A 15,468-nucleotide genomic window follows, 5' to 3' on the forward strand; every position below is an offset into this window, starting at 1 on the left:
GTGTTTTTTTTAGACCAGTATTTGATATTTGGCACAGAAGACGGCATCTACACTCTGAACCTAAATGAGCTACATGAAGCCACTATGGAACAGGTACATCCTAAACTAAGACCTTTGACCTTTACCCTCTAACCCTGACCGGACCATCATGCCCAACCTTGGTCCAAGAACTCATAACCTGCTGTGTTGTGTTTCAGTTGTTTCCACGACGATGCACATGGCTCTACATAATCAATAATAATCTGATGTCATTATCAGGTGAGTGAGTGTTTTTCGAGCAGCTCACGCTGTAATTTGTTAAATCTGATCACACTCTGTCTTTCTGTTACTGAAAATCGCTGTGTGGTTCCTACATGATCCCCTGTCTGTCTGTCTGTCTGTCTCTCTCTCTCCCTCTATTCACTGCTGATTTTACTGCTTGCTGGCTCTTCTAATGCCCAAATCACCATAATCAGAAGGTAAAATCGCAAACCTCTGTCCTTTACAGCACATATGCACACAGCTAATATCACATCATCTCCTTGGCCACTGTCTTTCACTGATTTTACTCTTATTTTGGTTGTATTTGCGTAACTACACAGCTCAGCTTTTCTTTGTGCAGAAAATAATGACTTCATTGCGGTGGGGCATTATTTTCCATTCTCATCTGCACAAATTATACAAGTTGTGTCATAAGTGTGATATCCTGTGTGTAGTACGTGTCATATCTCATAGTAGGAGTATGATGTGTGTTATCTCTCATTTAAAGGGAAGACATTTCAGTTGTATTCGCATAATCTGATCGGGCTGTTTGAACAGCTCAGGAAACCAGGACTGGGCACTCCACTCCAGTTCCACACCCACAGATTCCCTGACAAGATTTTGCCCAGGTACACACACACACACACACACACACACACACACACACACAGATTCACAGTCAGAGTTATGATTGATTTTAATGCCCTTTTTATCTGGCCATCAAGTGTCCTAAAGAGTGCGTCGTTAGTTTTGTGATGCTTGGCTCACAACTTGCAAGTATGAGAATGTTGAGACAAATGTTAATTAACAGCTACTGATTTCATCTTAAAGATATAGTTCACCCAAGAATGAAAATTCTCTCATCATTTACTCACTCTCATGCCATCCCAGATATGAATGATTTAGTTTCTTCTGCTGAACATAAACAAACATTTTTAGAAGAATATCTGAGCTCTGTAGGGCCATACAATGCAAGTGAATGGTGGCCAGGACTTTGAATCTCCAAAAAACACATAAAGGCAGCATAAAAGCTATCCATATGACTCCAGTGGTTTAATGTATGTCTTCTGAAGCAATCCAATCACTTTGTATGAGAAACAGATCAATATTTCAATCCTTATTTACTTCAAATCTCCACTTTCACTTTCAGAACTTTTCTGCTGCCTTTATGTGATTTTTGGAGCTTGAAGTGTCTGGTCACCATTCACTTGCATTGTATGGTCCTACAGAGCTGAGATATTCTTATTAAAATCTTTGTTTGTGTTTAACGAGGAAAGAAAGTCATACACATCTTGGATGGCATGAGTGTGAAAAAATGAATTTTTTTTTTTTTTGGAGTGAACCATCCCTTTAAATATGCAAAAATGCTGTTAAGTTGATTCCTGTGAATCTCTTCAAACTATCCAATGCAATGAATCTATTGAAAACTCTGATTCAGTGTTCTGTTTGCATCATCACTTAAAGAGCCCATATTATGCTCTTTTACAGGTTCATAATTTTATTTTACTAGAATACGTTTACATGCTTTAATGTTCAAAATACTGTACATTGCTGCAACACCTCTTTTCACCCTGTTTGAAACACTCTGTTGTAGCTCCTGTCTCTTTAAAGCCCCCCTTTCTGAAAAGCCCAGTCTGTTGTGATTGGTCAGCTGGCCCAGTCTGTTGTGATTGGTCAACTGGCCCAGTCTGTTGTGATTGGTCAACTGCTTAGAGCGTGTCGGAAATGTAACTCCCCTTACCATAACCGAAGTAGCCCTTAGGCGGGCATTATGCAAATGTATTACATAGTGACATAGCTAAGTCACGGAAGTAATGGCTGGACTGCAAACCAGGCGTTTTCAGGCAGTTCAGGAGCAGTGTTTTCTGTGGGAGAGAGTAACACCCTTTGGTGTAGACTTTGTGCTTTGTAACTTTGCAGACCTTTTACATACACAAACAGCTATATTACACACTAAAGGAAAGGTAAAATCCCAAAAAGCATAATAGGGCTTTAATGTTTATGGAAGTCCCTGCGTGGCATTATTTTGTTTTAGTAAAAATATATGTAGGGAAACATTACTGTTTATTATTATGTATTGTTATAGGTCTATACCTAAGATGTTTATTGAGCATAAATGAAAATTATTAGGTATCATTCTTCCTTTTGTTAATTTTGTGAAAAACAGTGTGTAAAAAAATGTCTGCTTATTTTAAATTTGATTCTTACGGAACTAAACTTCTTATATTGAAGTTTAGTTCTCAATATAGCTACTTTGTCGAAGTTGTGGAACTTTTGGAAAAAACATCATCCTTTTAAGCCATTTTCAGAGTAAATACATCAAGATCAAGATATACTGTATATTGAATAAAGCCAAAAGGCTGAAAAATATCAGTTTTTTTTTTTATCATCCAGACCTAGTGACCTGTTCTTGTGCGTTTTTCTTCTACAGGAGATTTGCTCTCACCACCAAGATTCCAGACACCAAGGGCTGCCACAAGTGTTGCATTGGTAAATCTTTTAATATGCACTTTAATTCACACAAAAATACATGCAAGCATTCAGTTTGACCCTCTGCTCTTTCTGTCTCTTTTAGTGCGTAATCCCTACACTGGTCATAAGTATCTCTGCGGTGCTTTGCAGTCTGGGATTGTTTTGCTCCAGTGGTACGAACCCATGCAGAGATTTATGCTTATAAAGGTTAGAAACACAAACAAATTTGCTTAACTATCTAAATTGAGACATATCATAGTCTTCTATTGTTTTTTATCAGTAACAAGAAACTGCTCAAGGAACAGAATACGTAAACATACGAAATTATTTGCAAAACATAACCGAAAACTTCAGCTGATCCAGAGTGAACATTTTATTTTTAAATGCTGGTAACTGGTTAATAACGTTATTATTTCATTAAAAAAAACATGTTTTTTTCATGTTTTTTTCAATGATCAAAGGGTTTATCACAGAAATGAAATCCGTAAACAAACTAAATTATTTGCAGAATGTAGCCAAAAACTTCAGTTGTTCTGGAGTGAAAACTTTACTTTTAAATGCTGGCAACTGGTTAATAACGTTAGTTTATTAAGATAAATCTTTTAATGTAACCCAAAATCAAAGGGTTTATAACAGTAACAAAATCCGTAAACAAACTAAATTATTTGCAGAACGTAGCCAAAAACTTCAGTTGTTCCCGAGTGAAAACTTTATTTTTAAATGCTGGCAACTGGTTAACCCTCAGGGGTCAACGGACGTGCTGGCGTGTCCTGCTGGATTTTTTCCTCATAACAGCGGAAACAACTTAAAATACTCCGTCATTTTTGGGCATACAGATAAGTGTAAGACATCATTAGAAACTATAAAGGGTCTACTTTTATTTGTGTACACTCACAATAACAGCAAAACTTTGTGCTTTTGTAAAATAAAGAAAATGAACAGGGTGCGCTTTCAGCCGTCTCTGTCTCTGCGAGAATCTTTCTGAAACACGTCACAAAAATGAACTGAAACTCCGCGAATACTTATCAAACAAACATGAAACATATGTCTAAAGAAAGCTTAAAATGTCTACTTTTAAATAAAACAATTCAAATTTAAAACAAATATTCTCCTGCAATGTAATCTGTATGAAACAAAGCGATGTACAGTTTCTCCTGGCTCAGCTAATTATCCCTAATGTGATCACACCCACACACAGAGGGCGCTATTCATACGGTAATGTGCTGAGGCGATCAATGCAAATGGTAAATGCCCCCGAGGCAAGTTTTATTATATATATATATATATATATATATATATATATATATATATATATATATATATATATATATATATATATATAGTATATTTTAAAATGGAATTTATTCCTGTGATGTAAAGCTGAATTTTCAGCATTATTACTCCAGTCTTCAGTGTCACATGATCCTTCAGAAATCATTCTAATATGATGATTTGCTGTTCAAGAAACATTTATTTTTATTATCAATGTTGAAAACAGTTGTGTACAATTTTTTTCAGGATTCTTTCAATAGAAAGTTCAAAATAACAGCATTTATCTGAAATAGAAAGCTTTTGTAACATTATACACTACCGTTCAAAAATTTGGGGTCAGTAAGAATCTTTTTTTTTTTTTTTGAAGAAATTAATACTTTTATTCAGCAAGGATGCATTATATTGATCAAAAGTGACAGTAAAGACATTTATAATGTTAGAAAAGCTTTCTATTTCAGATAAATGCTGTTATTTTGAACTTTCTATACATCAAAGAATCCTGAATTTTTTTTATATATTGTGTCAGATATTTCATTTTATTCTGTTCCCAGGGGAGGGGTCTTTGTCTCCTTGGGTGTGAATCACATCAATATTCATGATCTTTCACGCCTTCTCGCATATGGCCTTTATAACACTAAAAGTGTCTTACAAAAGTTAAATGACTATATTGTTTTGTATGAATGAGTGATCAGGATGGTTTTCACATCATTTTGTAGCAAAAAAAAAAAAACTCTAGGCTACAAGATCCAGTTCTCAAAAGTCTTGTGAACAAATGTTTAGTATGTGTTATATGGCCTTATTTCAGTGCTTACATTTTTTTTTAAAAACCACGCATAAACGTTATTTTCTCAAAAACACAAACATGTACATGTTGCTCACATAATATTGTAGCCCTTTTTGTGCTGAATACAGTGTTATCAGACTTTAGTCATTAATATGTTTTTAAGCAACTGAAAAAAGCACAAATGTCAAGGCATGTCAAAACTTCTCCAGGGCCCAAAAACACCCTCAGATTCCGATCATTTTTTCATGTAACCCAAAGATCAAAGTGTTTATCACAATAAATTTACAGAATTACAGGACTTCTTGCTGCCTGAAAAAATGAGGCTTCTCTCTTTTTAGTTGAAAATGATAATTATGTGCTTTGATTCTGAAGGAGACCGCTGCATCACATTTCTTTGGTTAGTTGGACATTGTGGATGTAGCCTTCTGTGAATGAAGACTTTTTTGATGACTTTATAGCCCATAATTACTGCATATACAGTAAATGCATGGTTAATCCAGATGTTATTTACCCACTAAACCTATTTCTATGTAAAGGATGCAGTGTTGTCATGTCCGCTTATTAACGTGACTTCAGGCTTGTTTCCTTCATGAAGTCACTTGCAAATAGTGGCCGTCGCTTATATTGGACTTGTTTTTCCAGACCAGGTTGCTCGATTCTCTTTCGAGATCTGGCAACACTGCAACTAGTATATCACCCATCTTTTACATAAAACTTACTATATTTACTATAGACTAACCCTATCCCTAAAAGAAAACTTTTTGCATTTTTATAATTAATAAACCATACAGTATTTGCTTTATTTATTTTTTTATCCCCTTTTCTCCCAATTTGAAATGCCCAGTTCCCACTACTTAGTAGGTCCTCGTGGTGGCGCGGTTACTCACCTCTATCCGGGTGGCGGAGGACAAGTCTCCGCTTCTGAGACCGTCAATCCGCTCATTTTATCACGTGGCTCGTTGTGCATGACACCATGGAGACTCCGCATGTGGAGGCTCGTGCTACTCTCCGCGGTCCACGCACAATTTACCACACACCTCATTGAGAGCGAGAACCCCTAACCGCCACCACGAGGAGGTTACAACCATGTGACTCTACCCTCCCTTGCAATCGGGCCAATTTGGTTGCTTAGGAGACCTGGCTGGAGTCACTCACTCAGTATTTGCTTTATTTATAAATTGAGTTTTAAAGGAAGGTGAATCGATCTCCAAAGGAAGGTTTTGGCAAGATTTAGCTGACTTTGCTTTTAAATGTCTCTCTTTATCTCATAGCACTTTGATTTCCCATTGCCTAGTCCACTGCGTGTGTTTGAGATGCTGGTGGTCCCTGAGCAGGAGTATCCTCTGGTTTGTGTGGCAGTCAGTCAGGGCACAGAGCCAGGACAGGTTGTTCGTTTCCAGACCATCAACCTCAATTCCTGCTCATCCTGGTTCACTGAGATCGCCTCAGGTGCGGACTTGTACACATACCCTTCACTCTAATCTGTGCTGTCCTATATGATGCTTTTCAGCACTTTCAGTTGTACCTGTTGAAAAAAGTGGGTAATTGTGTGTTTGTGTCTGTGTGTGTTTGGGTACCTGTGTGTAGGTGGTAACCAGGTTGATGCGATCCACGTGACGCAGTTGGAGAGAGACACCGTACTTGTGTGCCTGGACAGTGAGTGACATCATCATTCTGAGAAAAGAACACAAACATGCATTAAAAAATTTAAAAGCTTTTGAAGATTTGTGGGTAAGTCCCATCTCTGATCTTAAGTGTGTATATGTGTGTTTGTAGAGACTGTAAAAATAGTAAACTTGCTGGGAAAGCTGAAGTCTAATAAGAAACTGGCGTCTGAACTGAGCTTTGACTTCTGCGTCGACTCTGTAGGTAAGAGATTCACTATTGCTCTCATTCAGCTGTGCTGCTGCTGGCTGTCATCATTATGATCTTTCTGTATAGTGTATGTTTCGGTCTGTGTAGTCTTACTTGTCTGTGTGTTGTACCAGTGTGTCTGCAGGACAGTGTTCTGGCCTTCTGGAAACATGGGATGCAGGGAAAGAGTTTCAAATCAAATGAGGTAAACGCACACAATTTACAACACACATTTTGAATCAATGGTTTCCGCAAACCATAATGAACTTTCTAAACTCAAAAGTAAAAAAAGTAATATTAAATGATTTAATTACAACTTTTTTCCTCTGTTTATTTTGAAATGTAAAATGTAAGAAAGTTTATCTTTAAAGCTACCAATAGGAGTGAAGACATTGTGAGCGCACATGATCCATCTCCTGTTAGATATTGTAGTTCAGTTTCACATGAATGGAGAAATGAATGCTACTGTGAGTGATTTCGCTTCTTTGATTTGTCTCCTTTTACATACAGGAATGATGCGTGTAAAGCCCTAGTTTGATTCAAGCATTGATAATCATTCATCGTGTTCATGATATGATGTATTAGTCACTGCTGCATAGGGGTGGGTAAAGATATTGATTTTTTAGATGCATCGCAATCTTTATTTGAACGATCTCGATACCGATTCTTAAATCCCAAGATCTATCTTTTACTCTATGCAGCAGCCCTCTACAATAACTGTGTTTCCATCCAAGGGTTTTTTGTGACAAAAAGTGTAGCGCATCAAAAAGTTTACCGATATAGCTGATGAAAATGCAAATTATCGCAAAAATGTAATAGTGTCGACATGATATTTTTCCGTTTAACTCTAGCACATAAACTCTATGTCGATACTTAAGATGTCGCAATAAACTGGTTTGGAAACACTTTTTGTCAAGAAAATTTGTATTAACGCAAAAATAGTGTCACATGACATAATTTACCCCAGTCATTAGCCTGTGTTTATCATGACAACAGTATATGTCCTTGAAAGCCAATTTATTGTACGTGAAGCATTACTCGTACTGTTATGGATTGGTCACAATATCTCATATGTATCATGCAACTGTCATCGACAAGTGCACGGAGAACAAATGAATGGCCATTCTTTGCATTGAATTTAATCGTGGTAGCCATCCATTTATTTATTAAAGCTGCTTTTCCACACCATTCAAAATAATTGGCACACAATACAAAAAACATATTTCTTTGCACAAAGATATTTTGAATAAAAAATAAATACACATTACTAGGAGAAAAGCTTCAGTGTGCTTGTTTGGAACACTAACATATAGACTAATGCTTTGAAAAAATACCAGCAAAATTCCCTGTATTAATAAAATAAGTTAACAAACAAATAAAGCATTACATTTAAAAAAAATAAATTACCAAACGAAAAAATTATATTGTTAGACCTATATACTTACTACTTTACACAAACTTAAATTAGCCTTACTCTGTTCTGTAGACGAAAAAAGTTGGCTGAATGACATTATCAGAATGTTCTACACTTTTTTTCAAGGCTATAAACTATCTGAACTATTTGTCTAATGCTGAGTTCACTTTCAGAAAATTCGCTTTTAAATATTTTAAATCTAACCCTCTCAAGGTCAGGACCATCCGAGGTCATCGGATCACTTTTGCTGAGCTTCTTCAGAAAATGTATTGCATTATGATGCTAAAATTAATTTAAAATGACAATCAAGTTCAGTTGGTTGTTAAAAGTTGCTGGACAAATATGCGATGCTTTAGATTAGATGATTGTTCAAAATAGCCCATTGAATATCAGGAATGTATCATATGTAAACCCTGATATTACACTGCATACATTTTTCTTTAATAGCTGTGCACACTGCAAACACACAACGCTCGAGGGTCCTTATACTAAGACTGAAAGTTTCCACCACTACTTGGTGCAGGTTGCCAGCTTGAACAGGGCCATGACTATCCGGGTCGGAACCGGTGGCAACCTGCGATAAGCGCATTATCAGGACCAATATTACAGTTCTATCAGAAGGGCAACTGATCCTTTTTGATTGCAATTCCTCGTCTTCTGATTGCATTTATTTGTGAAATTAATATGCCAGTAAGCTGGCCAATTTCAATTAATTGTCTCAATTAATTGGGGGTGGGGGGGGGAATTAGGGACATCTGGGAGGTGAAAGGTACACAATTAGTGATATACACACATTTCTGTATGGAAACAGCTTAAGTGACAAAGTGTTTTTTTTTTTTATGCATGATGTCATCACGCACAGCATTTTTATCGATAAAAGGCCATTTGAATGGAAACAGGCAGAAGATGGCAAATTTTGCAAACTTTTTTATGCATTTTCACTTTGTCGATAATAAAACAGCACGAAAATTGGATGGAAACTAGCTTAATGAGAGTAAATCACTCAAGTTTGCAACCAAATTTCGCACTATGCGACTAAAATTTATATTTTTAGCAACAGGCTGGTAACTGTCAATTTCACTCACAGTAATTGTGTAGTATAGTGGTGGATTGTACAGCAGCGAGATTCTTTTACTGTATGTTGAGAGTAAAAGTGTCCAAAGACGACATCCACACAACCCATTTTTCATTAAATACTCTCTTTTAATACCCTTTCTGTTCTATACAGTCAGTTGTTGATCAAAAACAACAAAAAAGAAAAAATGAATGCTTATCATGCATGGCACATATGAGACAAATTCGAGTCTCTCTCATTACAATGCGCTCATTTACAGACCCTTTTTACAGCAATTCCAGTTTCCTTAAAGAGACAGTACCAGTTTTTAACATGTGTTCAACAAATCAATGTAAATTTATATAGTGCAAATTATGCAATTAATCAATTCACATGTAACAAAAAATAACATGCTATATAATATCATATTTATTGATTGAATACATAGATTTGTTCATTTTTAAAAAGCTGAAATGTGACCAAAATGATGACTAATAAAATATAATTAGTACAATTAATATTTTCCTAATATACCTAGTACGAAGGTCCCTTGTGTAATTAACAGCATTAGCTGGGAGAGAAATTATTTCATATGTAAGCAAAAGTGACATTATAACCATAAGAATCGATATTGAATCGAAATCAGATCGACTCGAGAGCTTGTGAATCGGATTTGAATCCAGAAATTTGTATCAATACTAACCCTTCTGCTGCAGTTTATATACAAACACTTTACCCTCCGACAGCCACAGCCAGTTGTGCAGCATACCAATAACAATAGGGCATCCAGCCGTTTTAGCGGCTACTACGTCCAACTATACAGCCACTCTGCGACTTCTAGTGATAAAATTGCTGTATGTGTGAAGGCCCTGTAAGGTTGCTCCCCTCAGCTACAATGGTACACCCTTGCACATGGAACAAAATATATCGAAACACTTAACATGGGAACAAAAGCTCATTTCAGCCCATTTCAGTGTGTGTGCATGCACAGTGATAGAGTGTAGTTGTAATAGGTGATGTGTGTGTGATTTTGTTTCATGTTTCTTAGCTGTGCAGCCGTGTGCAAAATAAAAGGCCAGAGGTCTCCTGGAGGTGAAGCGCTGTGTCTTTATGACATATGATAGTGTGTGTGTGCAAGTGTGACGGACAGAAAGTGTGTGTCTTTAGATGACAGGGTATGATGGATGATGTAAAATTAATGTACAATCAGAAAGCTCCCACTGGACAGAGTAATTGAATTAAATTATTCAGCTGTTTTTCTCCTTTAGCACTCCACACCTACACCCCTGTGTGTAGGGTAAGCTATGAAGCATGGCAGGTGGTGCACCTGCATTGCCACCTGTTGTAGTTTTCTTGCTGTGTGTGTGTGATGTCTCCAGCCATTGTTAAAAGTTTATGAGACTGGGTGTGGTCTCACAGAACCAGACTTTTGACAAATGACAAAGTCTGGTCCACATTGCAGCTCATTCTGGCCAAGAACTGCCTACATAGACAGGAAAAACAGTAAAGGGATAGTTCACCCAAAAAATAAAAATTCTCTCATCATTTACTCACTTTCATGCCATCCCAGATGTGTATCCTTCCTTTCCTTCCTCTGCTGAACACAAACAAAGATTTTTAGAAGAATATTTCAGCTCTGCAGGTTCATATACAATGCAAGTGAATGGTGACCAGAACTTTGAAGCTCCAAAAATCACATAAAGGCAGCATAATAGTAATCCATACGACTCCAGTGGTTAAATCCATATCTTCAGAAGTGATATAAGTGTGGGTGAGAAACAGATAAATATTTAAGTCCTTTTTTACTATAAATCTCCACTTTCACTTTCACATTCTGAAAGAGAAAGTGGAGATTTATAGTAAAAAAAATTATTTAAATATTGATCTGTTTCTCATCCAAAGTGTTGCATTGCTTCATAAAACATAGATTTAAAAACTGGAGTCATGTGGATTACTTTATGTACCTTTTATGTGATTTTTGGAGCTTCAAATGTCTGGTCACCATTCACTTGTGTTGAAAGGACCTACAGAGCTGAGATATTCTTCTAAAAATCTTTGTGTTCAGCAGAAGAAAGTCATACACATCTGGGATGGCATGAAAGTGATTAAATGAGAATTTTCATTTTTGGGTGAACTATCCCTTTAAAGGGAGGGTCTAAAAGCAATGATACCTCTGTAGACCCCTGCTCATTCAAATAATTCCACAACAGGAAATTAGTGGAAAATGTGTGTTCACTCTCACTGGTCAGAATTTTTGTCTATTCCAAATTATGGACTGTTACAGATGAATATTTGCAAACAAAGCTAAATATACACTTGCACTTGTGGATGTCTCATTTGCAACATTAAAAGCTAATTTTGGTAAATACAGTTACTGGTAATAGTTGTTCTTCAGATGTATTCATTGTAGCAGCCTGTTATTAAAGAATTAGCATAAAACACTTTTTCACAATTGGGTGACACGGGCCAGGTCTTTCCTGTGTTTTAGCCAAGTAAAAACCAGGGGAAAAATTCCTAAAAACTGGAATTTGTGATTGTCCATAGCGCACTTGCTTTAATGTTTACCTATCACACATCCACCAACTGACGTATTTGATATGTACATTCTGATCCTGATTTCGCAGCACTACAGTGGAAAAAGAAATTGGCCCAGAACGGCATGGTTTTGCAGCAAGAACCGTTCGGCCCAATAGTGAAAAAGTGGCAATAGTCTGTAGCTTTAGTATCAGTACGATTTCATTTAATCTATATTTAATTCTTCTTTTTTTGAGCAGCAAGGTTTGAAATGTGGAAAAATGTCTCAATTTTATTACAACCAAATGTTTTGACAGTTTTTGTCCCCTTTGTTGTCTTTTATGAAACTAATAGGAACTCTGCTGGGAATATATTTCTGCAGATGTACACTTGTTTATTAAAGAATATTTCCACTCGTCTGTCTGTAGGTAACACAGGAGATTTCCGACCCAAGCAGAGTGTTCAGACTCCTGGGATCAGACAGGTTAGAACTGGATCAAATCACTTTCCTCTGTCTATTTTTCCTTACATCACCATCTATTTCCTTCTGTTTCACCTGTTGTCACCTGGAAACATTTCTCTCCACCCACTCGATGTCCCCATCTAGCATTTTCCCTCCCCCACAAAAGAAATAGTTACATGAGAAGGAGAAAAGCCGCTAGGGAGAACATGGTTTCCCTGGCTGGATTTCTTTCTACAGTGAGAGAATTGAGATCTCAATGTCTGACCCAAACTTCAGTGAAATTTTAAAGTCAGTTTACCAAGCTGTTTGTAGGTTGATTTCCATGAAAAGCGTAAATAATGTGGCTTTGTGGTGCTATCAAAACATTGCTGTTGGTTTGAGAATCCCGACCAGCCTAACACAGCAACATTGGCTTAACCAATAGCATGAGTTTAGGGCGGAGGCTACCTGTTTGTCCGCCTTCTTTAACAACGTAAATGTAGCAAACTTTTTAATATTTTCAATTTTATTTGTAATTTGTATTACATTACCCTGGAATATGTTGTTTAAATCAGTTACCACAGCTGCAATGAGGCTTCAAACAGCTGTTGAGGGAGTGACAGAAAATTTGGTGTATTTCTCTCTTCTTACTGCTGTTATCCAGCGCTCCATATTTTTATCTTCATTTGTAAACCTGTGAAAGCATAATCATTGATTTTTTTATTTATTTATAAAATAAAATTTGGAGCAAACAGGTAAGCAAATGCTATGGTCTCCCATTCACCGCCATTCATCTACTCAGGGTTGGGGAGTAACGGAATACATGTAACAGGATTACATATTTAAAATACAAAATATAAGTAACTATATTCCACTACAGTTACAATTTAAATCACTGGTAATTAGAATAAAGTCACATTCAAAAAGTATTTTGATTACTGAAGAGATTACTTTACATTTTATTGTCATTTGTTTCATTTAATATATAGTCCTTTCAGATGGAAAACATTTATACATATAAATGATGCGATCCAAAGTGCATTTGAACAGCAGTGAAACACTTTCTTATGATGTGTTACATTCATACGAGCAGACAGAGAAGTAAGTTTGAAGTAAGTTTGGAGCAGAAGAAATAGAAATAAAACTTGTGTAAATTGTCAGCTTTACGCTCAGCTAAAATGCTATTTCTAGCCATTTTACATGCACGTTACCAGGCACGATCATATTTTTTTATCAAGAAAATTCACGTTGGATCATAATTTCTTTTTTTCTAGTAAGACCTTTGATATTAGGGCAAGAATCGTATTCTTGATGATAATTTTTGTATTGTTTTCTTGTGAAAATATCTAAAAATCCTTAAAACAAGATCAATTTGATTTATTTGTTTTAGAAACAACACTGCATAAGAATGTATTTTTAACATGTGTATTTTGTCTTACTGTACTGGCAGATTTTTTTTAATAGTCAAAACAAGTGAAAAAATCTACCAGTGCTGAAGAATTAATCCAAAGTATTTAGAATACGTTACTGACCTTGAGTAATCTAACAAAATACGGTACAAATTACATTTTACAGCATATATTCTGTAATCTGTAGTGGAATACATTTCAAAAGTAACCCTTCCAACCCTGCATCTACGTCCGCTCTCCAAGCCGGATATGTGAAAAGGGTCCATTGTCAGACAGGGAGAGTTTTCAGAAAGCATTATTATTGCAATATCAAATGAGGATGCTGCTAGTGGCCCTGAAATTGCACACTTCATATTTAACTCCATTTAAAACTGTTGGTTTGTTCAGAGATACTGATCTGTGACATCATTCGTTGACACCACATACACAATGCCACTGTACCACCCCAGGACCCTCTTTAGGACATGCTGTTTCTCTCTCTTTCACTCTCCCTTCCTGATCTCCATCTTTTATTTACACTGGCAGTGCCTGGCTGGTGTCTGTGCTGTAATTTCATCTGTTACCTGTTGCTTGAGGACACGACCACACACTGGCACCAACCTCAAGCAACCCCTCTACATTGGCATCTTCATCACTTTCTTTCTCCGTCATTACACTTATCTCCTGTATATGGTACATGTTGATTCTGGTAAATGTATTTGTGTAATAATAATATTCTGTCTGTATGTTTAGGGTGGTTGTTCTGGAGAGCAGACCCACGGATCACCCCACAGCTCTCAGTAACCTCTACATCCTGGCTGGACATGAGAACAGTTATTAGCTCCACCCCTAGACATTCAGACATGCTGTACTTGGAGCCATTGCAGTACCCATGATGCTTTCATTTGGAACGGCACCGATGTACTGGACGACCACAGCTGAGTTAATGAGCAGACTGTGTTTAGTGCTAAATCTCACTGCAGCCTTGTGCAATACTCTGCCCACTGCCAGACTTCTGTCCACTGCAGATGGTCATTCAGAAACAAACTCCATGAAGTTCTGAATGGGCTTTCGGAAGCAAATTTGCATGTAGTTCTACAGCAGCCAGTCATATGCAAGTTAAGCAATTGCTAGAACTGCATGTAAAAACTGCTCAACATTTTTTAACCTTATTAATTATAGCCATTCAAAATGTAAAATATTAATTGTAATAAAAACAACTTAAAGAACATTGAGCAAAAAAAAAAAAAAAGCTGCTTAAAAAGTGCCATATGAGGGAACCGTTTTATTAAACATGTAACTAACTTGAGCTTTCGTGAAAGTTTTGTGTTAATGTGGATTTAAAACGGCAGGCTTTCACACCTGCTATTTGGGGAGAGTGAGTGAGTGTTATTTATTCAGCCGATTCATGTGAGTGATGCATTTTGCCCTCATGTTACTGGGTGAATATATTTCTGCTGCAAGTAATTTTCTCTTTCACTTCCATCTCCAGCAGAGTAAAATTTTAAAGTTTTCAATTATATCTTTTTAAAAGTAACTTTAATTCATACTTGCACCATGTAAGCACTTTTGTACATTTTCTTTTTGTATTTAAAAATGACAAAACATGGGAGATGTGAGGTTACTGTGATAGCTCGAGTATTTCCGTTGCTTTAGTTTTAATGTATGCAGCTTTTGTAATAAAAAGGCAATTGTTAACAGTGTATTTGTGAAAGTCACTTCATTTGAAACGAGACTCGCAGCTCCTGCAGGGATCCGCCATTCTGTTCTGGCACATCTTTGGGAGTCTGAAAATCATACAAATATAGTAAAATCTTTCTAAACCAACATGAACAGACATGCTCACTAAAAAAGGTTGTTAATGGGCCAAATAACGTCTTGTCCAAAGGTGTCTGTAAGGGGTAGGGTTATAATTTTGTAGGTGTCGTAATTAGAACAGCAGTAAAGTACATTGACGATAACAGTTTGTTAGTGTGGTCAACTGAAAGAGTTGTTTATTCTCTTGTATACTCTCACTGAGCATTTTATTAGGAA

The 15,468-nt window shown here is 36.6% G+C and overlaps 1 protein-coding gene across 1 annotated transcript in view; it reads left to right on the plus strand.

The window, feature by feature from the left end:
• LOC127411641 (mitogen-activated protein kinase kinase kinase kinase 5-like) overlaps window positions 1-15,137 on the plus strand; it is a 68,491-nt gene extending 53,354 nt beyond the window's left edge. The window contains exons 23-33 of the mRNA XM_051647348.1: window positions 14-93; window positions 198-258; window positions 749-869; window positions 2,672-2,730; window positions 2,816-2,919; window positions 6,040-6,217; window positions 6,356-6,424; window positions 6,545-6,637; window positions 6,757-6,827; window positions 12,033-12,088; window positions 14,188-15,137. Coding sequence (XP_051503308.1) covers window positions 14-93; window positions 198-258; window positions 749-869; window positions 2,672-2,730; window positions 2,816-2,919; window positions 6,040-6,217; window positions 6,356-6,424; window positions 6,545-6,637; window positions 6,757-6,827; window positions 12,033-12,088; window positions 14,188-14,275 — 980 coding nt within the window. The 3' untranslated portion in view covers window positions 14,276-15,137. The remainder of the gene's footprint in view (window positions 1-13; window positions 94-197; window positions 259-748; window positions 870-2,671; window positions 2,731-2,815; window positions 2,920-6,039; window positions 6,218-6,355; window positions 6,425-6,544; window positions 6,638-6,756; window positions 6,828-12,032; window positions 12,089-14,187) is intronic.
• Window positions 15,138-15,468: the final 331 nt, after the last annotated feature.

Source organism: Myxocyprinus asiaticus, chromosome 21 (genome assembly GCF_019703515.2).
Source record: "Myxocyprinus asiaticus isolate MX2 ecotype Aquarium Trade chromosome 21, UBuf_Myxa_2, whole genome shotgun sequence".
In the NCBI taxonomy this organism is placed as follows: Eukaryota; Metazoa; Chordata; class Actinopteri; order Cypriniformes; family Catostomidae; genus Myxocyprinus; species Myxocyprinus asiaticus.